At 33.3% G+C, this 27,087-nt stretch overlaps 1 protein-coding gene across 1 annotated transcript; it reads left to right on the top strand.

Annotated features, from left to right (window-relative positions):
• Window positions 1-4,484: 4,484 nt before the first annotated feature.
• Window positions 4,485-14,203, top strand: LOC127712722 (uncharacterized). The gene is made up of 8 exons (XM_052219327.1): window positions 4,485-4,884; window positions 6,364-6,677; window positions 7,382-7,534; window positions 7,915-8,303; window positions 8,955-9,069; window positions 9,253-9,411; window positions 10,673-10,879; window positions 13,096-14,203. Exons 1-8 carry the CDS (start codon window positions 4,743-4,745, stop codon window positions 13,315-13,317), a joined length of 1,701 nt encoding a protein of 566 aa, XP_052075287.1. The 5' UTR covers window positions 4,485-4,742; the 3' UTR covers window positions 13,318-14,203.
• Window positions 14,204-27,087: the final 12,884 nt, after the last annotated feature.

Raw genomic sequence — 27,087 nt, 5'->3', positions numbered from 1 at the left:
AAATTAATGCAGTTAGAGCAAAACTTACTGGATAAAAAGGATCAGCAGGTAAAGTTCTATCTACCATGAAATTTTTAGTAAAATTGGACTACCTAATTTAGAGTTATTGCCCTTGAAAGACAATTTTTACCCATTTTTGCAGAAACTAATAGAGAGAAACAATAAACAGCAAGAATGTTCAGCAAAATAAGGCGTTCAATTAAATCTGAATGGCCTATATCATCAATTGACCTCGTAGAGAAGTTTTTTTTCTTGTAAGATGATATTTACCCATTTTTGTATTTTTTGTGGAATCCAAAATAGAAACTGTAATAGCAAAATTTTCATCACAATAAGATCTTCTAATAAGTCTACATGACCTAAATTGTCAACCAACTATTTATATAGGAGTTTATTGCCTCTGCATGATGAGTTTTACACATATTTGTCAAAATAATAGCTTAAAAGAGCAAAAATGGTCAGCAAAGTAAAATTTACAAGAAAGTCAATATGGTTGAAATCGTCAGATTCCTTATATATATATATAGGAATTATGATTTCGTCAACTATCTTGAAAAAAATATTTCTTTTTAAAAGATAGGTAGAAACTGCTAACAGAATACATTATCATTAATAGATCTACAAAAATGCTGCTAAATAAGAACTTCATAAGATAAACACAACGGATCCCACTAAAGGTTTAAAATAAATCTAGAAATTAACCCGTCTTTAACATGTATAAAATAATTGCCACTAGACGTTAAGCAACCAACAATCAATCAATTAAAATGACGATTTTTTTTACCAGGTGAGCGATTCAGGATCATGTTCTCTCTCCTACCACTGGTATCTGGTATGACATTTGTCCTTGGCATCATTTCCATTAATGACTTTTAGCATCAATATCCCCCAAAATAATTCATTGAAAAAAATTGGACATGGACTGAAACTCGTACATAGCTTGTGATTATGTCAGTTTAATTCAGATCTTTTGATTTTTTCAGAAACAACGTGCTTCGCACCAATTGTACACAATAACGTTGAAGCCCTTTGTTCACTGCCAGACGAATTGAGGTTAAAACTTTTGAAAGTGATGGTTTTCTGCACAGAAAAAATTTTTTTTTTCTTTTTGGTCTGATACGGAAAATCCTGGAGGCTGCCACCGCTGGACTTATAGTTTAACATAATACCAGAAGTCCATTACTAGAGACTCTAGTAATAGAATTCTGATAATACCTATGGCAAAATGATTTTGAAAATGCTTTTTCTGAAACCGCAAAACCAATCAACACCAAACTTTACAGAACTGTTCATCAGATGGACTTCTACAAAGTTTATGTTTTTGTTCTGATTAGAAATTCAAGATTACCAACACCGTGGGACATACTTGTGGATTAACATCTTAGCCAAAGGAAAATCTTAAATTTTGTTCTTTTCATAGCTGATTGCAGCCAGTTGGACATGAATGTTTATTGGATGGTAATCCACAAAGTTTGTACTTTTTAGTTTGATCCAAAATCCAAGATGGCCGTCACCACAGGACCTAGTTTAGCATAGGACGCTTTGGCAATTTTGTTTAGCTGAAACAACAAAAGCAAACAAAACCAAGCTTTGGAGGGTTTTCATTGGATAGTGCTCTATAAAGTTTATATCGTTTTATTATGTTCCGATAGGAAATCCAAGATGACCGCAACCACAGAATACAAAACACATGCAAACAAGTTTTATTTCTCCCAAGAATATAGCATATTCTCTGCATTTACTTCAGAAATATGAAAATATCTTACATTGTGGGCCTACAAATTGGCTACAAATCAATTCTATTTTAGTGAATGCCTCGGTAATATCGTAGTCAAAACTAGATCGAATCAGTTTGTCTTCTTCATAATAACATGAGGGCAGTCGGGAGATAAATAGGTCTGGAGTGAACTGTCCATGGATTTTCAGATTCCTTCACATCAGATAATCCGAGACGACAAGAACTTTCAAAGCACACAATGCCGTCTCGAACTCCGAAATAATAAAACCCGGCATCTGCGTAACAACGAAGTTTGGAGTCGTCAATATTATGTCGACCTGATATATCCTTGAATGAATCAAAAGTCGCATACCGCTGTTCAAAGTCGTGATAGTTTTCTTGGAGGTCATCTTTTAAACGTGGAAGAAATGTAGGTTTTCCGTCTCTTTAAACTGGTTTAACTTCTTCGACTTCTGAATTGATAGACATTTGCTCGATTTCAGCAGCGTGTTTATTGGATATATCACCAAACTCACAAAGCTTGTTATGTTCTTGTACAAAGGTACAGTACGAGAACACTACTGCATGTTTGACAAGGGGATTTTACCTTTATTCCCTCCTGGCTTTTTTTAATATTTATATATTTTGTGCATAGCAAAAGGACATGTTTTTTACTATTTATGGCATATTTTTTTTACTAAATCTATTGGATGTGTACTGATTGATATTATTTACTAATTTCATGGAGTTGGCCATGCCTCTTCAGTCATGGTCTATTGACTTTGAAACTTTTTTAAAATTAACATGTTAAGTTAGTGATTAGGTCGGTTAAGGGGAATTACTTATGATAAGTCCATTATATTTGGTATGCAGTTATATCTGGGACTATTATACTAATAGTATAATAGTCCCAGGTTATATATATAAGCATTGGCATAATGTTCAAATATTGCTATTCTGATTTCAACATTTTACGCTCTCCAAGTATGACTGGAGAATAGATATATGCTCACTACAGGTCTTCTTCCGACCGGCTGTAAAACCCTTGCCAAAGTAGGGCGTCCGTTTGGCTGTGCGGGATGTATCAAGTACACAGTCCGGTCAGAATGGGGACGTTTAATCCGATGCCTCGTGTAGAGAGAGTGTCACACTCTCTGCACGTTAAGACCCCTTGCAACAACTCTATGAGGGGTCCGTAGGTGGTCTGTTGCAAGGCTAAATTTCTGTCCCTATCCAATATACCCTCATTTTCCCGTGGCAGTCCAAATTATCCTGAACTGCAACCCAGTTGACCTCTATTACCGGACCTATCTATTGTATTTATTGTTAATTTGTTCTCGTCCTGAACATGCATGAATTATTTGCCACTTGACTTTAAGCAACCAACAATCAATTAATCAACATTTTACGATCAAAATTACAAAGAGGCGAGACATATCTCTGTGTAAACGAGTTTTAATGATTTATAATTGGATTGATTTTATCCAATATGTTTTCATACCCACTGCCAAAATTAGAAATTTATCAGGATTTGCCTGCATTTCATTAATTTTAAACCACTCGATGAGTGTATTCAAATCAGCTTATAAAAATATAATCATATATATTATATATGGGTGAGGGTGAATAATATATTTTTTCAACACAAAACCTGCATCCTTTTTAATTTTAAAATAGCTAAATTTAACTTCGCTTGTATTGCATATTTTGTTTTAATTTGAATATAACATTTTATTTTTCTTTCTTACTTGGGTTTTCTTTAGAGCAAAGTAATACAGGGTTGAGTAAATAAATTATTTAAACTTTAATCTTGCTATTCGATAACACTTCTCATTAAGTTCCGTTAACTCAAGGCATAATATCCTGCACAATACATCAAACTATTTTTATAAGCAAAGGAAATTGAACCTTATCAAGTACCCGAAATGACAATATTTCATGAAGCTCGTTTTCGAGCGAATCTTTGTCGTATTCGTCCAAGTAAATATGAATTTGAAGCTATTATCTATTCAAATAAAAAAGAACGGATCGTGACTAATGCAACATTTACCTTCGTCGGTGTAAATTTGTCAAACAAGAAAGTGAAAGTATTACTGCATGATGTTGTGGACAGTGAATCACATCCTGTTTCATATCAAATATTGATATTGATAAATTTTACCTGTAATTAACCTGAAACGGATAAAGGTTAAGAAAAATAATTATCCCAAAAGCAAACTTGGCTTCAAATATTTAAGCCCAAATAGATACAATAGGCACGCTTATGATTTAGCCTAAATGTCTTGCGCCCCTTTTCAAATGTTATTTTTTACATAGGTTGAAGACACCTTTTAATCGTATATACTATTCCTTGAATACCAACACATGTTTACCAGTATTTTGTCTACAGACCAAAAGATGTAGGCATCCCATGAATATGTGCAGAAATTCATATTTGTCTTTAAACAGTGATTTCCCTAAAAATATAAATCATAAACATATTTCATAATTTTTGCAAGAAACTGAGGACATTTCTGTATTTACTGGAAAAAATCTTTCAAGTTGGGTACGAAATATCTTCAGTAGAATTTTTATGAAAGATGTGTTTTTATATGAAATAATAGGGGAATTTCCGACAGGTGAAACACTTTTGACCTAAGACTGTTGTACAATTATGAAAAAAAAGCCAAGTGTCAGTTTAAAGGCCTTTTACTTAGTTTCTGAACTTCCTGGGTCATATTTGTGATAAGGTCATGACAGTACCAGGATGTTTGTTCTCTTTTCATTTTCTTTTAAATATAAAACAGAACAAGCACCTTAGAACCGGACTTAATGATCTTGTGGTTTTAACTGTAGAATACTGAATCATATGCCATTTAATTTTGTGTTTAAAATACATAGAAAGGTTGTAGAAAAAAACGGGAGTCCTTTGTGAGGGTGTTCGTTAAAGAACTCATAACTCGAGTTATCGTTCGGGTTTTTTAGGAGATCATCCACCTATACAGATTGGCTTTACAATATAGATTTTGAAAATAACAGATACAATATGAAAGCATTACAATTTGTGTTTTTGCTTTCATTCATGCTACTTGTATCAGGGATTGAACTAAAAAAAGATGACCATACAAGATATCGTAGAGCTGCAGGTGACAATGTTGCCGAGATGGACGAAATTGCAAGAAGCAACGGTAAGCTTATTTGTAAAATGCATTTCTTTTTCATTTAGACAGAAATACAATATTTATATCATTTGCGTGCAATTAACTTCTTTCATTGTTATAATTTATTTTCATTTAGTATTTCCCCCCTTTTATCCTGTACCCCCTTTTTAGTGGAATTGGTCCGAAGATGATGAGTTGTTTATACAGTCGATTCCGGTTATTTGCATAGCCTATTTGTCAGACAAAATTATGCAATTAAGCGGAGTATGCTTATATCCGAAATGCCAAATTACGGAGTCAAATAACATCGATAACTATAAGCATATCTAGCTGGCGAATATTTTCTATGCAATTAACCGAAAGGCCACTTGTAAGTCTATGCATATAACCGGACAATTTAACATAAGATGAATGGGAAATGGTTTTGTGCAGGAGAAAAGTATGCAATTAACCGAATTATGCTATTAAGCGGTATGCAATTAAGTGGAATCGACTGTACTGTCCCCAATGACCATACATTATGGACCCACATTTAAGATCCTACATATTGATATATAGTGTTGATGTCCTAAATTATTTGTTGTTAGACGGTATGTCTGCATCAATCTTTCAATCAATCAATTGATTAATTGATTCAAGATAGATATTTGTTAATTATGCTCTTTCCTTTCTCTTATGGTTTTTGTAACCTTTCCCTCTATGACTATATCTTTATTCTCAATAAACCATATACATAGGTATAGAGAAGACATTTATGTACAATATTTACAATAAGACAGAACAAACAAGACAATTGATAAGACAATATATGAAATACATTTTAGCCAGGAGCACATATACCTGTGTTGATAATCTTTATAAATTTACAAAGTTTAATCAGTTTTGATTTGTGTTTTGAAGACATAATCTGCTTGTATTTAACAATATTTGCATTTTTTTTACCATAATGACTTCACCATGCCTGAAACAAGCTAATTCTAAAAATATTCATTTTTTGCTCTTTGGTCGGGTTGTTAGTCTCCGGCTTTGACACATTCATTCCCCGTTTCCATTCTTAATTTTATTTATTGAATGCTACTTTCCATTATAAATGTTATTTATTGAATGCTTATTTCCATTCTCAATTTTATTCATTGAATGCTACTTTCCATTCTCAATTTTATTTATTGAGTGCTACTTTCCATTCTCAATTTTATTCATTGAATGCTACTTTCCAGGGCAAGGATGAAATTTGAAAATTAAAAAGGCAGGACAGAGATTACAACTAAAACAACCCAGGACAAAATTTTTCATCCTGCCCCCTCCCCTAAAAATCAAATGGTAGCTCCCTTATGAGTTTGAATATCCCCTTGCTATATTTCGCATCTCTTTTTTACAGTTGTCAAGCTCTAAATCGTCCAAAATCGTCATGAGTCTATAAAACTTGTGAATAAATTAAACAGAACCTATAAAACAACTCCATACAACACAGCCAACATAAAAAACACTATAATTGCAATTTTTCAGAAGTTTACAAGAGGATGAGAAGTCAGCTAAGTTTGTTGGAATATTTGATCGGCCGGAGAGGACCTCGAGTTCATATACGACAATTCATCAACTGGGATAAAACTATAATTATAGACAATCTGTTTTATGTTAAACCAACAACTATCTGGGAAGTAGCACGAGTGATAAAAGCTGCCTCTATGACAGGTATTCGTGTACGAGCAACGGGTGCTGGACACACGAGATCACCGTTATACCCTGACGAAGGCCATATAATGATGGACGTCCGTGACCTCAAGCGTCACGATGGCCCGGATATGGAACTTCACAAACCTGTAAGGATATCTTAATAATTTAATTAATTTTATTACGTGATCACATATTTCATTCTTTATACGTTTTAACATCGTACACTCGGTTAAACTTTCATCTCAGCGGTTACAAAATGAAATGTCGAAATAAAAAATGTATAATTTATACACGTGCAGATTTCTTTGAATATGGATCAAAACTACTGTACACTTTATTCTTATTTCATTGCATAGTTCATATACAATATATGTACATTGTTGGAAAATATATAATTTATTTGTACGAGCTTTAGAAACAGGACGAAAAGCGAGGCTCGCCGAGCTTTTCTCCTGTTTCGTAGAGAGTACACATGAATTGTATATTTCCGACAATATACATAATTATATTGTTTTTATCCTGTAATTTACACCCGACACTTTAAGGTTTAGTTGTTTAAATCTAAATAGTTGTCTCTGATTTTTCAAAGAAATCGGCATAGTTTAAACGCGGATCGCGAAATGAACTGGTATGCAAAAAAAAATATTCAATTATCGTTTGCTCAACAAGGAAGCGGAGTAACAGAATTCTTTATTTGTACAAGTACAAATAAAGTAAAAATTTATGTGTACCTGTTATTTGTACAATAGCTGGCTGATTGCAGGATAAACTTGATTACTGAACTTTATATACTCAATTATTTGATTTGATACAAAATTCTATGAAATAAAGTAATATATTTTTTTTTCAGAACCAAATGAGGCCATATTACACAGTCACAGTAATAACTGGTGTTTATGAATATGACTTAAACGAATTTTTAGTGAAGAATGGTTTATCAATGTTATCACAACCACTCAATGTCAATGAAACCGTTGGTGGAATGTTAGCATTATCTACACATGTAGGTTTAAAAAAAGGGGGGTGTATTCCGAGGTTAAGGGACATTACTCCCAAAAAATCACTGGTGTGTTTATGTCAACCTTTTCTTATGAATATATTTTAAGATTCTGACTAACAAAGATTATTTCCCTTCTGTTTCACATGCATATCATGAGTGCTTAAAAGCCATTACCGATGTAAAGAATTATCCAACTTAAACAAGGTTTAACCCCTGCTTGAGAATGAAATTGAATAAACGAAACCAGAGAGATATAATACCACTATATGGTGTTATTTTTCTGACACAAATAAATAAAACATTTTTCTGTTTACATAAATGAATATAAAAGTGGCATAAACGGGTCGAATAAGATAAACTTTCTTTATACTGTTTTTTTTTAGGGATCAACTTGGAATGCTCCGACCTGGAGTGGCTATGTTGTAGAATTGAGACTTATGGATGCGCGTGGTCGTCTGCGTAAATTTACCATTGAGAGTCACACAGAATTAATGAAAGCCCTTATGTGCAATTTAGGAATGATGGGTATAATGTATGACATTACAATTCAAGTGAATGGAACTCTAATTGCCCAAGTACAAAACCAGTTCGTACCTTTAGCAGATTTGTTCTACAATCAAACGAATCTAAGAGAAACTGTGACGTCACACTTTTTGACAGAAATATCGTGGTACCCATTCAATTCCGTCACACCAGAGGAAGAAAAGGTCTTTCTTCATAACAACACCGTCCTCGATTCGTGGACAGTTGGAAGAGACCTCGTATGGCTAAGGTAACTTGTATAATATATTTTGGGTCCGGTAATTTCGTTTGTCTTGTAAGTCCGCGTTTTCATTAACTTATCATCAAATGAACGGACTTGCATGTAGAACACGCGGCATGGCATTGTAATTATCAATAACAAATTATAATAAAGATAACAAGAATTATTTTTTTCCGTACAGAGACATTCTGCTTACAAAAAAAGAAAAAAATATTGTTTAGCATGTTACCAAATATTGATAATTTTGCCAGGTCAATGGGCGCCTAACGAAAATATTCTGCACGTTAGTGTACGATATGTAAAACCAGTACGTTTAATCTTTAGATTTGCATTTTTATCTGCATATATTTCCAGGACTAAGGCTTGCGCATAATAAAACGGACTTATTCTGCTCGAAAATCATAGTTAAATAAGTATAATCTACCTGTATTTACCTGAGTTTTCTGTAAAAATATGCGCGCAAATGTAACCAAAAGCTGCGCTAACGTAATGATTTTTGTGCGCAAATGTAATGGTAATGCGCGCAAATGCAATGCACCTGAGTCAATTGTATTTTAAAGTTTAAAAAAGAAACGTACACAGTGAAGTGTTTATTCAAATCGTAATGTCTCTGAATGGCTTCGTTACTTTCTTTTCATTCGATTGTTATATTATTTTCAGAACAATCGTTTTAGTTGACAGTGTACCAGATGGTTATACTATTGAAGGTCCAGGGTTTTTACCAACGGGTGGATCTCTTTCTGGTGGAAACATAACAGGAATTCTCCGTGGAAAGGTGAGTGGAAATTTTGATTGAAATACAAATTATTTTGATGGTGAAAGAAACTACCACATTTTATTTGATTAAAGTTTTTAAAAAAATCACTGAGACCTTTGTATTGACAGATTTACTAGTAACGTTTTGACGTTAATTGCGTATTTCATTGTCTAACTAAATTATACATATGACTTATTCCAGGGAGCTTTAGCAATAGCCAAGGAACTTCCGTCCACTAGTTACCATTATTTAGTGGATGCCTTTCCTACCCTGAATATACCAATACACGGATCAGAAACCAGCGCAGCATTTGTACTTAACATTGATAACCAGTTTTCACGACCATTTAGAGCCTTTCAGGTGAGACTAATGTATATTTTTATTCAATTATTTTTTTTCACCCTAAAAAAAATCATGTTTATTCTTATTGTTTGAAACCAGAGGTACTGCGAGTCATAAAATTATACCCTCGCATTCACTTTAATATACTAAGTATTGGCATTGACCTTGCAGACACACAATCCAACCTTATTCGCAACCTACCTGTAATGGGCAACAATATGAATACCAAATAGTATAGTCATTCATTATCACAATGAGAAGATGTGGTATAATTGCCAAAGAGACAATTCTCTACCAGAGACCAACTGACGTAAAATTTAGCAACTAAGCGAAGTATCATAGCTAGTTCTGAGTCGGACATGACTTTACATATTTTAAATATGGGGGATGTACAATTGGATTAAGTTTTTTACCTTACACAAAGACATTCCAACCTTATTCGCGACACACACTCCGTTGATGTTTGTGGCCTTGACCTCTCACACAGACATTCCAACCTTATTCGCGACACACACTCCGTTGATGTCTGTGGCCTTGACCTTACACACAGACATTCCAATCTTATTCGCGACACACATTACGTTGACGTGTGTGGCCTTGACCTTACACACAGACATTCCAACCTTATTCGCGACACCCACTCCGTTGATGTTTGATGCCTTGACCTTATTTTATACTCACAGACATTCCAACCTTATTCGAGACACACACTCCGTTGATACCTTACCAACAATAAAGTCATGTATTATTGCATTTGATATCTCAAAAGGCATTCAAATGTTCCTAGTCTCCAAGGACTTTGTATATTTGAAACTATGTGACCTTAACATTGGAAATAGACATTCCAACCTCTTTTACGACACACACTCAGGTTATGGACAACAATAATGCCTAGAATCTTTACTATCTTTCAAGACATTCAAAAGCTTTTGTTTATTTGAATATGTGGATATATAGTCGAAATAAGTTTGTGACCTTGACATCAACCTTGCAGTCCGACAGTCCACACTTATTTGCGACACAAGCTCGTTATGGGTAACATGAATCCAAAAAATCCAGAACCGGACACAACTTGCAGACATACAGACATGGTGATTCGTAAAACTAGAATGATACATGTAGTACCTTAATTGAGTTCGTTGCAAATCACACACTGATAGATCGATTTAAATCCATAAAATTTGTGCATACGGCCGTAGCAAATAATGGAGCAAAGTAAAAATAACATGGGTTTGAGATGCTTTAACATTTATCTATGATGAATATTTCTCTTTTATAGTTCATGACAGAAAAGGTGGAACGTCAGATTAAAACTATGGGGTCGTCTCCTCTTAATGCTTTTTTACCGAGATTTCTCCAAAACATGGACTGTTTGTTGTGTTTTGGAAACAACGGAATTAAGCAAGACGACGATTCTGGACGTTCTATGGTAATAGATTTTCTAGCACCGCCCACACAGTTTGGATTTTATGATACAGCAGCAGATGTAAGTTCCTTTTACATGAAGCAATGGAAGAACTTCCTACGGGCTTTAATATATCAATGTCATTTGGCAATACGGAACCTTTCGCTTTTTCCTCATGAATAAGCGTTCACTCATTTAAATCGTGAACGAGACGTTTAAATCAAATTGGATCATATATTTTTTGTTGAATATTTTAGTTCCTTTCCCTTCTCTATCCGTATAAAGTTATAAGAACGTGTGGAGAATTTTAAACACTATGACAATATATACAAAGAAGACGTAGTATGATTGCCAGTGAGTAAGCTATCCATATATGACACAGTAACATGAAATTAGTGGGTCAAGTGGGGTACCAGGGGTTGGAACAATTTTTCGAATTCGTAAAAACCGGTAAAATCAAGGATTCGCCTGTTCTAAAAATAACAATATGAACAAAACTCCCCAACGAGATAACAACATAAAATTAGTCATCTAGAAGAACTCATGCAACAAAACTATGAGAACAAAACTATGAGGGGTCCGTTGGTGACCTGTTGCAAAGCACTATTTCTGCCCTACATACATTCATTTTTCAGTGGCAGTACGGATTTCCCGCCCTTTATCCCAGTCGTCCTATTCCTTACAGAACCTACATTTATATTTTATTAAAATTGATAATTCCAAATTAATAACAATACATCGTTTGATTTTCAATCTAATAAAAGAAATGTTGAGCTATCAATAAGCATTTATAATTTTCTAAAATATTCAAAAATATTACATTGTTGCCAAAAGTGGACATTAGGCTACGATAGTTAGAACTTAAAAAATAATACAAAAACTTCTTACATATTTTCATTCTGTTGGTGAAATATGTATACTGGGACAAAAACCACGAAAGATACCAGGCTTATAATCTTATGCACCAGACGCTCGTTTCGTCCGCATAAGACTCGTCATTGGAGCTCGAATAAAAACAGTAGGAAGGCCAAATCTTTTCACTAAAATATGCCAATTTGTAATTGCCACTTCAAGTAAGTATAACATTTTGTTAATATCCACAACCATTTAATTTGTGTTACTTTTTGTCTCGCCTTGACGGAGTCAAAAAGCGAGACATAGGTATGCTGTTTCCGGCGGCGGCGGCGGCGTCAACAATGTATTATTTTGTGATTAGGTCTAGTTTAAAGTGAACCACTAGTGGTTGGTTAATGATATTTGGTATGCAGTTGTATTAGCACTAGCACACCTCATTTCCATGGAGATTATTTGGCCCTGCCTCCTTAGTCATGATCTATTGACTTTGAAACTATTGCTTAGTTTACATGTGTTAGTTTGTGATTAGGTCAGTTTATGGGGAACCACTAGTGGTAGGTCAATGATATTTGGCATGCAGTTGTATAGGCATTGGCATATCTCATTTCCATGGAGATTGTTTTGCTCCGCCCCCTCAGTCATGGTCTATTGACTTTAAAACTTTTGCTTAGTTTACATGTATTAGTTCGTGATTAGGTCAGTTTAAGGGGAACCACTACTGGTAAGTCAATGATATTTGGTATGCAGTTGTATAAGCATTGGCATATCTCATTTCCATGGAGAATATTTGGTCCCGCCCCCGCAGTCATGGCCTATTGACTTTGAAACTTTTGTTTAGTTTACATGTATTAGTTTGTGATTAGGTCAGTTCAAGGGGAACCATTAGTGGTAGGCCAATGTTAATTGGTATGCAATTGTATAAGCATTAGCACTTCTCATTTCCATGCTGAATATTTGGTCCCACGTCCTCAGTCATGGTCTATTGACTTTGAAACTTTTGTTTAGTTTACATGTATTAGTTTGTGATTAGATCAGTTTAAGACGAACCGCTAATGAAGTCAATGATATTTGGTATGCAAATTTATTGACATTTGCAAGTCTCGTTTCCATGGAGATTATATAGCCCCACCCCTTCATCATGGTTCATTGACTTTGAAACTTTTACATATTTTACAAGTCAATGTTTGTGTTTAGGTTTGTTGAAAGGGAACGACTTATGATAAGTCTATGGTATTTGGTATGCAGTTGTATTAGCATTAGCACATCGCATTTCCATGGAGATTGTTTTGCCATGTACCTTCAGTCATGGTTCATTGACTTTGAATATTTGCATAACTTACATGTTAAAGTATTGCTATTTTAATTTCAACATTTGTATTATCAAAAGTACAAAAAGGCGAGACATATCTCTGGGTTAACAGTTTATTTACTTGGTATTTCAGTTTGTTCACAAATTCCGTCAAGAGAAAATTAGACCACACTGGGCAAAACGTCACACAGATATTCCTGGAATAGTGGACATAATAAAGGAGACATACGGAGACAACATAAACAAGTTCACTCAACTAAAATTTGATTCTGGAATAGATCGATGTGGTATCTTCATGAACAAATATCTGATGGAAATTTTCGGACGTCCTCAGAATTATTTTAAATGGTGTTAGCGTTAATTTATTTTTATCTTTGATCCTGATTGAACTTATTTTCTTCAAACACCTAGTTTTTCTCTCATATGGTCTCTACATCATAACATGTAAAACTTTTTTGTTCCATGTTATCAAAGATTGGTTTTAAGTAAAGTCTAACTTTATAAAATTAATCATCAAAGTTATTTATTTCATAATTTTATAAAGATTGTGGGCTATTTGAACTCAAGGACATGTTGGACTATCTTTTTCATCGCAAATACTCTTATATGGTTAATATGTATATAGTTTATAATGAAACATTTGTACATTGTAAGATACTTTCTTTCATATAGACTATGCTTGTGATAAGGTGTTCCAGTTCACTCAGGTTAAGGTTCATCTGTATATATCGTGATTTTAAAAAGCTTTCATAAGGTTTATGTATAACAGGTGATTTTTTATATTAAAAAATCAAAAAAGCTTTCATACAAATTGTATCGCAATAGTAGTACAATATAATATAACTTGACACTGCTGAATAGTAATTGGTAGAATTTTTGCATTATTCAAACTGTTAAGAGTACTAGACTTCCTTGTTAAAGGTATATACGTACGGTTGGAAGGAATGTCAGAAATGGAAATTCCCGGAACTTGATGTGTGTAAAGATATTACATGAAGTTTATTTAAATCACTGTGATACACTCCTTCAAATACTAGTAAATGGACGTTCTTTACTGTTTGATACAGTTCCTGGTTCACACCCGTTTTAAATATCTTCAAATATGCAAATCCGGGTAGAATTCATTCATAGTGGTCGTTTTATTTTAAATTTGAATAAGTAAAGGGTCTTGATATGTGACTGACGATCAGTTTTTGTTTACTTAATATCTTTAAAATAAATAACATTTAAAAGTTGTTGAGTACAAATCTATAAAGTCAAGGACTATTTGCCTTTATATCGAATTCCTGTAAAAGAAAATTTACAGTTATATATAAATTTATTGGAATTATTGAATTTTTATTCTAAATTATATTTAAGATGTCATTTAACGTATGGTTTTGTTAACGTACTTTAACTTCGTGTGGAAAACCTGCATGGACACATAATGCTGACTATAAGTTTTGTGATCATTACTCTTTTGAACAAGACGAATTCGAACATATAATCGTCTGCACTCGCAGCGAGCACTCACAAAGGAGGCCTTTCTGTTACAGATATGTGGTCTTCAAACAATGAAATATAGGAAATACCAAAATTTCTCGGTATCAAACATCAAAAATTCAACATCAATAAAAAAAAAAAAAAAAAAAAAAAAAAAAAAAAAACGAAAAAAAAACGGGTTAACATGATTTAAGATGGAAAAACAGAATCCTACCCTGATATTAAACCATTTAAGGGGCATTGGTGGCTTTTATCAGGTTAACCTCGTAATTCACCTTCAATTAACAAAAACGTATTTTTAGTATCGTATCATGTCCATCCAAACATATGATACAAATTGTAGGAAACACAGCTTGTTTTTAAGCTACAGGTTGTGACAATTAACACATTTTGTTAGGATTATACAGGAAAAGGCGTTATTACAGGTTTGTAAATAGAAAGAAAACGTTGTTTGCCATATTTGTTTTTCTTTCATTGTTGCAAAATAAATCAGGCCACTTGTTTTTAATTGATTCAGATTTTGTCATACCTTTTATAGCTTACTATAGTTCATATGGAGCCGACTTTATACTAGAGCCTCTCTCAGGAAAAATAAAAAGAAATTGGCATGATTTTTTAACTTTACGTTCCTCTATATAGATGATGTCCCTTGCTAAATGATCCCAAAGTTTGGTGGCTATGTTGAATGCATCTATCCCATTGAACTTTTAAAAAATATAGGATACTACAGATGCAGTTAAGTCTGTTTCATATCTTTACTTATATCTAGAAAATGCCAATAAGGTTCGGTTGAGAACAAAACTTTACGACAAAAGAGATGATTTCAGCTTTTCCATTTCTGTGTAGCAACATTCCAGAAGCACCTGCATTTCGAGTATCTCCAACTTGATACAATATTCGATAGCTTGCGTTTCGTATCATGATTTTCTTGCTGCTTATAGGGACGCATTTGAACCAAGGATTCCTAGTGTTAAAGTTGAAGTCTGCCCGTTTGATTGATTGATTGATTATTGGTAGCTTAAAGGGACATATGATTTTTTTCTATTTCAAACATTTATAATAGAGGAATAATTGTGAAATAATATTTCGGTATTAGCAGTCAGTTTGGTTCAATTTTGTCACAAAAAGCTCAAAACATTGATGATGTATTACTGGAATTGCAAGTAAATAATTCAACTCATTCAAATCCGTATCCATGCGAACCTTAACTGGGATGGGCTACGCATGGGCTAATATAAAAAATAAGAAGATGTGGTATGATTGCCAATGAGACAACTCTCCACCAGAGACCAAATGACATAGAAGTTTACATCTATAGGTTCAGTACGGCTTTCAACAATGAGCAAAACCCATACCGCATAGTCAGCTATAAAAAGGCCCCGAAATGACAAATGTAAAACAATTCAAACGAGAAACCTAACGGCCTGATTTATATACAAAATAATGAAAGAAAAACAAATGTGATATACAGCAACAAACGACAACCACTGAACCACAGGCTCATGACTTGGGACAGGCACTAACAGAATGTGGCGGGGTTAAACTAGTTTGTTGGCGCCAAACACTTCCCCTAACCTGGGACAGTCGTGTAACAGTACAACATATGAACAAATTATAAAAATCAGTTGAAAGGGGCTTAACTCATCAGATCGATACAATGCAGAAAAAACATCTAACAAAAACACAGACTGGACGTGACAGGGTATTTATACATCCCCACAACAAAAAAGACACTAAGTACAGATCTGAGAGTACTCGCAGTTACTGACAGCTAGTTTAGTTATAAAAAAGAAAAGAATAAAATTGAGAATCGAAATGGGGAATGTGTCAAAGAGACAACAACCCGACCATAGAGCAGACAACAGCCGAAGGCCACCAATGGGTCTTCAATGCAGCGAGAAACTCCCGAACCCGGAGGCGTCCTTCAGCTGGCCCCTAAATAAATATGTATACTTTTAAAAGTGAAACAAGTCAGCCACCACCGGGAAGATCTGATTCTGCCTACCAAAAAGTCATTCAAATACAGGTAAAACGATGATTTACATATTTTTTAATCAATGATGTGAAAGCAAACAGACCTAGCAAAACCGTCATTATACGATTACACGTGCTTGCTTGTGTATTCATATTTATGTTTACATCAGGTCATATGACCTACGGAATTCTTAGGTCATCTCGGTGGTTATTTAGATGACATCTATTCTACGATACACACGAAATGTTGATACATTATAACGAGTCCATGCATTGTAAAGTGTTTCTCAATTTATGGTATTCCATGCATTTTTAGGACATCCCAGTTGAAGTTTAAATGGTGCCATCATGAGTTGGTTGACCGTTATTGAATATCTGTGTCACAGATGACCATGGAGATGTACCAATTGTCATAGCCATTCTCTTTTCCTCTGTGTCACAAATGACCATGGATATGTACCAATTGTCATAGCCATTCTCTTGTCCTCTGTGTCACAAATGACCATGGATATGTACCAATTGTCATAGCCATTCTCTTGTCCTCTGTGTCACAAATGACCATGGATATGTACCAATTGTCATAGCCATTCTCTTGTCCTCTGTGTCACAAATGACCATGGATATGTACCAATTGTCATAGCCATTCTCTTGTCCTCTGTGTCACAAATGACCATGGATATGTACCAATTGTCATAGCCATTCCCTTGTCCTCTGTGTCACAAATGACCATGGATATGTACCAATTGTCATAGCCATTCCCTTGTCCTCTGTGTCACAAATGACCATGGATATGTACCAATTGTCATAGCCATTCTCATATTCCTCTGTGTCACAGATGACCATGGATATGTACCAATTGTCATAGCCATTCTCTTGTCCTCTTTTCTTCAATTTGACATCCCCTATAATGAGACTTAAAACCGAATTCTACTTACTATGATCATCACAACGGGTGGAACAGGATATGCTTACCCTTCCGAAGCACCTGACATCACCCCCGATTTTGGAGGGTTCCTTTTTTGTCTACATACTTGTCCTAGCGTCTTTATAAAAAGTTGGCAATCATGCAGCCTTTTATAAGGGATATATTTTCTCAACACGTGCTTATGGATATGACTGCACATGCCGTGCATTTACACATCAGAGCGATCATCCATCAGGATGAGTTTCTACAAGAGCTCATCGGCACGGAAAAAACCCTTTAAGAAAATCTTGAAAAACCAGACACTCCAAGTTTTTTTTTTTAAAGAACCTTTCAGACACAATATGTGAAGACTTGTAAACCTGTATTTTGTACGTAATTTTCTCATGTTTCTTTTTCCCTTAAAAATCCTAAATTTACAAAACACATCATTATAAAAATAACACAAGTATTTCAAAGGTCCGACAAAATACTTTGCGTAGAATGACAGTAAGGGCCACAGAAAGTAATATATAATATGTGGGTAAAAGTTGATTAATATCGAACTTGAAAACAGCGATTTCAATTACTAGTAACTATAATTCTATTTATAAAAAAACAGTGAGACACTTCTATTTATACTGATTACATTTTGTTCTTGCTTTTAGGAGGGTGTTATTTATTTATACTAAAACACAAAACTTAGGGAAAAGAATCACAGATGCAGATGACACTAGACACGATGTCAATGATATTTTGAGAAGAAAAAATATTGTACACACAACCACAGGGATTGCCAATGTTAAATGACAAGGCATCCCGAATTTGCAGTTGCGCGACATCATGACAAGGCATCCCGAATTTGCAGTTGCGCGACATCAGCATTAAATCTTTACCACTTTTAAACTCAAAGTTGTCAAATATTCCTTGTTTATTCTAGCACTTAAAATTGTATATAGGGTATACCAAGTTAAAAATGTAAGATTTTTAGCTCACCTGGCCCATAGGGCCAAGTGAGCTCTTCTGGTCACTAAGCGTTTGTCGTCGTCGCCCGTTAACTTTTACAAAAATCTTCTCTGAAACTGGTGGGCCAAATTTAACCAAACTTGGCCACATTCATCATTGGGGTATCTAATTTTAAAAATCTGTCCAATGAGCCCGCTTGCTAACCAAGATGGCCGACAGAGCTAAAAATAGAACATATGTGTAAAATGCAAGTTTTGAATATTATTTTGAAAACCGTCATAAATAGAAAAAATCTGACAGCGACAGAAATGTTCGGAATGTTGAACTCTACCTATTGTCTATTTATTTCAAATCTGTAAGACGACTTTTTATAGGACGAACTTTACCATTTGAAAAAGTGCCTATTATCTTGAAAATATAATAGATAGAGAGAAACTTTAATGGCAAAAATTATCAGCATGACAAGATCTACAAAAAGTCAACATTGGCAAAATCGTCAGACGACTTCTTATTAAAGTTTTTGTCTTTTAATATACATTTTAACCATTTTTTGCGTGTTTGCCTATTACTAGTACCTTAAAACTACAATAGATAGATAGAAACTTTAAATAGCAAAAATGATCAGCAAGACAAGATCTACAAATAAGTATTCTTCAGTCGACTCGTTATTGGGGTATTGCTCTTAACTAACGATTTTTAAGAATTTCTAATGATTTTGCCTATTATATTGAAACTATAATAGATAGATACTAGTAGACACAGTCACTTTAGATAGCAAGAATTATTAGCTAGACAATATCTTCAAATAAATAAGCAGAACTGAAATCATCAGTCGACTTATTATTAAAGTTCTTGTCCTTTAATGGCGATATTTACCAATTTTTCAGTGTTTTTGCCTATCATCTTGAAAACTATGATATTTTTTTTATTTCATTTTTTAAGAAGATATATTTTTTTTCTCCAAATTATGGGCCCCAAAGGGCATAAACATTACAACATCAATAATTTTCATAATACAATACAAACAATGAGATAAAAAAAAGATTAATGAGAACTATTTAAGTTCTTAAAGAATATGTAGATAAAGAATCTATAATATTTTTTTAAATACTAATGCATTTTAATGCAAGTGTGGTTGATATAGATAACAAACAAACAGCCCAAAAAGAAAAAAGAAAAAGAAAAATAGATATCCATATATGTATAGTATACAATAATTTGGATCAATTAAACATATAATAACTAGCCAAAAAAGAAAGTAGAAGTTAAGCATGTCTATGACTCATCCTGTGTCAGCAGCAAATAGGAAAGTATTATTGTTTCCTAAAGGCAGCTGGCACCAGGGGCAGATACCTTATGGACCATAGGCATGTAAAATGTGTGTAAATGTCTCTTTCCTACCTATATCAAAAGCAAACAAGGAAGCATCATAGGTAACTTGAATGAAGTTGATACCAGGGGACAATGCCTCAAGGATATAAGAGAACATTTGAATAAATAATATCTAAACAATTAATTCTTTTTTCCTTAATCGGCTAGTATGTTTGTGATATTCAGATGAATATTATTTTCTATGTCCAATCAAATGTATATACACACATAGATTTCCTTTAACTAATCTTCACTAAGGAAGATGTTTGTATATAAAATTACATATTATTTTAAGTAAATCAACATTTTCTACACTAAAAAACCAGATAATTTTGTTTTGACTGCTCATATGATTAAAATAAGAATTATATTTTGCAATACTAGCTAACATACAATTTCTGTCATCCTCAAATTTGTTGCAATCAAATAGAAAATGAGCCTCATCTTCGACAGTATTGGAAGAACATTTATTACATATTCTGTTAATTCGGAGAATACCCTGATATCTACTTAGTTCTATTTGTAATCTAGAAAAGATACACGTAATTTAGTAAAACTTCTTCTAAGTTCAAAATTCTTGATCAATGTTAGATATTTTTCAAAACCAAAATTTGTTTTATATAAAAGGTAGGTTTTCAGTTTAATGTCTGAAAATTTATCTATTTGTTTTTTTTCCAACAGCTAATAAACAATATTGATAGCTTGGTTTGTATATATTTCTTAAATTTGTATAAGGATTCACAAAATGGAGCATTTATGGCATTTGTATAGTCAATACCAAGTTTTTTAAAAATAACATTTATTGAACCATACCATGATGTTATTTCATCTGATGTAGTGTCTTTGATTGTGTATATGCCTCTTTTAATAGAGGTAAATTATCACCTAAATTCTCTAATTTATACCAGTACAATAACATTCCTTTTATAATATTAAAATATATTGGAAATCTTCCAAGTTCAGATAACACTGCAGCATTTGTTGTTTTCTTGTGTACCCCAAGTATAAATTTACAAAATTTTATATGAAGTTTCTCACAGGGTAAACCTGAATATAATTTTTCAAAAGATATATCTTCCTTCTTACATTTAGAGGAAAGAGAATTAAACAACCCCCATATTTCGCTACCATATAATAAAATAGGTTTTACAGTGTGGTCAAAAACATGAATACTTGTTTTTACATTAGGATTAAGTGATAAAAGATCTTTCCTTAATTTGAAATAAGCTTTCATTTTTTGTATAGTTCATTTTGAGCATAACTGAATGAACCAGATGAGCTTAAATATAAACCTAGGTATTTGTGTTTTGAAACACTTTCCAGGTTTATATTCTGAAATGTGAATATCTGTTTTACATGTCTGCCTGCTTTGTTGAAAATCAGAACCTTTGTCTTGTTAGTATTCACATTGAGACATAAATCTTTGCAAAATTTATCAAGCATTCTCAGCTTTTCTCTAGACCTTCCGCTGATGCAGATAATATAACAATATCATAAGCATACATTAAACAATGTAGATCTATGTCATTGACATTAACTGGGTCTCTAATATCTGACAAATATCTGGGCAAATCATTTATGAATATCTTGAATAAATCAGGACTGAGGTTGTCTCCGATATCTAATGGAAAAAAATCACTTACTTGATTTTGAATTTTGACACATGATTTGCTAATTTCGTACATACTCTTAATAATGTTATAGAAATAAGACCCAACCTCAATATCTAGTAGTTTAATCTTGATCCCTGTATGTATAACAGTATCAAAAGCCTTCTGAAAATCAACAAAACAGGCAAACAGTCTACCTTCTTTTGAATTACAGCATTTGTTAATAAGACAGTTTAAGATAAACATATGATCTGCAGTTCTGGCTTTCCTTGTGAATCCAATTTGACTATCATGTAAAATATTATGTTCCTAAAGAAATTTGTCCAGTCTTAGACTTAATATTCTATTAAAAAGCTTTCCAATTGCACTTGTTATTGTTATTCCTCTATAATTGTTAGGGTCACTTGTATCGTTGCTCTTAAAAATTGGTGTAATATAACCTTCAGCCCAAGATGTTGGGTATATACCTGAAGACAGACAAGTATTAAACATCTGTTCAAAACTTTTTAAAAGGAAAGTCTGTCCATTCTTTATCATATTATTACTAATGTTATCCAAGCCTGATGATTTATTGCATTTTAAGTGTGAAATGGCTTTGGATATTTCAGACTCAGTGATAACGGAGTCCAACTCGTTGAAACATTTTGAGTTTTCTAACTGTTTCAGTTTTTCACATAGCTCTGTATATCAACTTTGAAATTCACCTTTCAGTTGTGACAACTTTTGGAAATGTGATATCAAAGTTGATGGCTGTACTCCACATTTTTTTTGTGTTTCGTTTTTTTCCTGTAGTTCATTAATTAAGTTCCAATACAGTTTTGGATTCTCTTCGTGCAAGGAGTCCAGCTAACTAATCAATGATTGTTTGTATTGTTTGTATTTATATTTCCTTAGTTTGAAGTATTCACGATTCAGTTTATAAAAGTGATTTTTGATAAATCATATGGAAATCTTGAATAATTTTTTCCATAGTTAAGCAAGTTAGTTCGAGCTTGTTGTAAATTTGCGTCAAACCACTTTTTGGTTTTTTTGTTTGTTTGTGTGTTTGTTTAAAGGTCGTTTAAGTGATAGATTTGCTGCTGATAAAAAGATGTATGAAAGTTTTGATGATGCTTCATCTACTGATGTCTGAGTATATTGAATTGTGCTGTTGTTGAATTCTAGTATGTAGTTTTGTAGTGTATCCGAAGAAAGTGTTTGTGGAAATTTTATTGCTGAACAGTCAGTCCAGATATAATTAGGTGTCATATTTTTCAACTGGATTGGAATATCATTTTCTCCAGGAACACAATATTTTGCAGATAATTCCCACTCAAGTTTACAATGACAATCAGATACTGTGGGAATAAATCTGGATACTTTAAAATACAGTACATTTTCAAGAATTTCTTCTGACACAGCAACATAATCAACCACACTTGCACCATTGGGGGTATAGCAAGTAAAATTACCAAATGTATCACCAATAACTCTGCCATTTAAAATTCTTATTTGTTTACTAATGCAAAAATCCAAAACTTCTTTGCCTCTTTGATCAATTTTTTGGTCTCGACTTTTTCTTGTCATAATGTTTTTGTCAGTAGGGTATGTATCAAAAAATGGCGTAAATTTTGAATCATCGTTTACTATAAAGTCATTTTCAGAGCTTATTCTGGCATTAAAATCTCCACATAACAAAATTTCACCCATTTTCTTATACTGAAAGATATCTTTTTCTATGCATTCAAAAACATCAGAAGAGAGTTCTTGGGTATATTTAGACGTAACAGGGGGGTTGTACAGTACACAAATAAATAGGTCACTTTTAAATCCAAAAAAGGATTTTTCTAATTAAATCCATAATTGATAATCTAGATTACTGTTAACCAATATTTTGATATGAGGTTTAAAGTGACTTTTCTGTAGAATTGCTATACCCCAAAATGATGGTTATTATTTGATATTTCTCTACATATTGGATGATAATGAAATTTACCAATATTGTGTATTTGGGAATTATATCCCACATGAGTTTCGACTAAAAAAACAATGTCGTAATTCTCTATATGTTTCAGAAAAAGGGGATCCTCTGCTTTATTCATGCCCTTTGAAAATAAGCCACCTATATTCCAATAACCAAATTTTACAGATGATTGGTTTGATTTTGGCATTTTGGTTGATACAATTAAACGTATTTACACTTTTGGTATTTAGCTGAATTTTGTCTCCGAATGACCTTAGATCTGTCTCCGAATAACCTTCTGACGTCAAACAACAATCCCTTTTTAATTATGACGTCAAATGTTTTAAATTGTGATGTCAAATTTTACGGGAACTTGTGTGATTCAAAGTAATGGCGGACAAATTTGCATACAAGTGTAAATACGTCTATTAAATCTGGTATAAATAATAGAATAGATTTTCTATCTATAAATAAATAACAAGATTTGTCTCTAAATAAAAGGAAGAGACAAAAAGGAAAATATTCAGAAATATAAATATTTGAAATAAGTAGATTTATTCAGAGGATGATTTTAACAATGGTATTCTAAATACAAATAGTCAATGATATAATGACGAATAATTTCTTTTCTATGTATCCTCTTTTAACTGAATAATTATTAAATTGATTTGAGTTGAATAACCTGATATCCTGGGTTAATTCAAGATCAAAACTATGATTCAAATGTGAATACTAAAAATAAAAAAAATAATAACAAAGCAAACTTTTATAACTAACAGAGGTTACATATATATGACAATGTATTAGTGTGACTTCTTCACAGAGTGGCTGTTTCATTTGAAAAATCTATTCAAATGTGAATATGAATTTATCAGCCCCCCAAAAAAAGAAAGTTACAAAGTTGTACATGTATATATAAATTATATGTAAATGACTTTAAACATGTTAAAGGAAGTCAACATAATGATATGGTAATATGTATAATATTAAAAAGCAAGTTATTCATGGTGACCTATGCCACGTCCACGTCCTCTTGTGATGCGTGATTTGGATCTACCTCTTGAATTTGGCATGGGAATGTTTAAGGCAGTGTGTATTCGACGCTTCCAGTTTGCCGATAGCTGAGACACGCCAGAGTCAGAAAGATGAAATTTATCTTCACTTAGTAGCTCTGCAATTGGGTTTCCATTTCGCAACATATTGCAATGATCAACAAGTAAAACATCTTTATTGTCATCATATATTTGTTTCAACAAGGCAATTATGATTTGTCCATTTGTGTTGAAAATTACACTGTCGAGTCGAGGAGTAGTAAGAGAGATGATGCAACCAATACTTTGCCATTTTTGAAGTGCAGACTTGACAATATCTTGTATTTCTTCTACACAATGCTGTGGTGATTTTATTTTCAAATCATTAGTGAGGGAATGAAACAATACCAGATTTGGAATTATATCAGATATCTCCAAAATAGCTTGTTTAGTTTCTTCTAAATTGAAAGCTGAAAACTTATTGGTAGTGAATGATGGTGATAGCTTCTCTGCATTGATACGCTTGGTATTGTATGTGCCAATTAAAAGAACTGTTGGTTTGTTGTCAATGTCAAGTTTAGATTTTTCAGTATATTTCGAATCTGCCTTGACAAGATGAAAATCTTCAAATCGAGAAATCACTTGAGATCGGAGAGATATATTTTCTTCTTGTAATTTCTCCAAGTGTTAAGTATGACGTTTTAGAGTATCATTAAGTTTGTCAATTTCTTCATTTTTGGTTTGTAGGCTTACAGATAGAAAGTCGATCTCAGAGTTTGAAGTAGTTAGTACCTTTTTCATTTCTGCTCTAGTCTCCTCCAGTATTTGATTATGATATATTTCATTTGATCTTCATGTTGAGCTTTAATTAACATAATATTGCTTTGTTAGTGTTTTAATTTAACTTCCAAAGTCTGTTTTTCTGTTTGTAGATCTACGGTTTTATATTTTATATAACTTCTGCCAATCAGGGGCGATAAATCTTTTCTATGATAACAGATAGATAGTCATTTTTAATAGCAAAAATGATCAGCAAGACAATTAAGATTTGCAAATTAGTCAACATGTTCGAAATCGGTAGTCGACTCCTTATTCGAGTTCTTGCTCGGCTTTAATGTTTTGCGTGTTTGCCTATCATATTGAAAACTAAAAAGGATACATAGAAACTTTAAAGAACAAAAATGATACGCAAGACAAGATCTAAAATTTTGTCAAATTTTACGGAAAAAATAGTAGACTTTTTCTTTATAGGAGTGATTGCCCTTAAGTGACGATTTTTTTTACCCTCAACTGTGATATTTGGGCACAAACTAAAGAAGATAGAGAAAAAATGGTAAAAAAAGTTTTATGTCATGAAATAACTATTCTATTCTAGTCTTCAATGTTGGAGAGTGTCCATTGTTAAAAGTGCAGAAAGAACTAGCTGACCGACATAGGCTCTTTAGAGCCTCTAGATTACCCTGTAATCGACCTTTCTACTATACAGATAACATGAAGCAATAGTCTCATGGTATCCTGATTCTGTTGTGAGCAAACGTTGATATTCAAATTACTGTGTGTAAAAATTTATTTGTACTCTCTTCGAAACAGGAGAAAAGAGCCTCGCATTTCTGTCTGGGTTCTTACGCTCGTACAGTTCAATTTCTACTTTTAGGCTACTCAGTAACAAGTAAACGTACATTTGTATGAGTGAAAATCATGAATGCAACGCTTATTCAACGCTAAAACTTGTCGTAAAATGATAAAAGACAAATGTGGATTTGGCAAAAATTTGTAAAAGAGAGACGAAAGATACCAAAGGTACATTCAAACTCATAAGTCGAAAATAAACTGACAACGCCATGACTAAAAAAGAAAAAGACAAACAGACAAACAATAGTACACAAAACACAACATAGAAAACTAAAGACTGAGCTACACGAACCCCACCAAAAACTGGTGGTGATCTCAGGTGCTCCTGCAGGGTAAGCAGATCCTGCTCCACATGTGGCACCCGTCGTGTTGCTCATGTTAGTACAAATCCGGTAATAATTCTAATTCGGTAGGTCACATTCGGGAAAAGGGTACGGGATTGTAGTTACGTCATTAGGAACATATCCGCTATCATCTGTGAAACGGATATTCCGTAACGGTCAACCAACTCGTGATGGCGTCCGTAAAATTTACGAAGGGATGATTTCAACTTCACCACTTGGAACTCTTGGTTTAATAGCTTCCTTGTGAGCAGCAACCCTCTATCAAGGAAACCATGATAGGAAATACAAGCCCTGGAGTATCGTATCAACTGGGAGATATATGCTCCGTATGCATTTGCTACTGAAATATTGCTACATAAAAATGGAAAGTTCACAATTGGGAAGCTGAAATCATCTCTTTTGTCATACAGTTTTGTTTTCAACTGATCCTTATTGTCAATTTCTAGATGTAAGTCAAGATATGAGGCAGACTTAACTGTATCTGTTGTATCCTTTAACTCAAGTTCGATGGGATAGATACGTTCAACATAAGTCACCAAATTTCGAGTTACAAACTACATGTATACTGATAGTCAAATTAGTCGTAAATGCTGTCTGTTTAAAACAAAACAACTTCAAATGGACCAAATCATCATCTTACATTAATTTTCCAAGTTTATTTTTAGTTCCCTGTGTTACGTTTTATCCATACAAAACAATGAAATAAATTAGGAAGTTGTAATGAAAAAAAAACAAATGGAAGCACACTGTCCACACTACGGACATGCAATATTTAATAACTTCGTTTTCGGATCATTGCCCTAGTTTTTGTTACTCTCGTTGGCACCCACTATTCAATACTAAGGCTCAAATGTCCGAGAAAACTCATCATT

The sequence above is a fragment of the Mytilus californianus genome, unplaced genomic scaffold, assembly GCF_021869535.1.
Source record: "Mytilus californianus isolate M0D057914Y unplaced genomic scaffold, xbMytCali1.0.p SCAF_8, whole genome shotgun sequence".
Lineage (NCBI taxonomy): Eukaryota > Metazoa > Mollusca > Bivalvia > Mytilida > Mytilidae > Mytilus > Mytilus californianus.
This window is presented reverse-complemented; position numbering and strand designations above follow the sequence as displayed.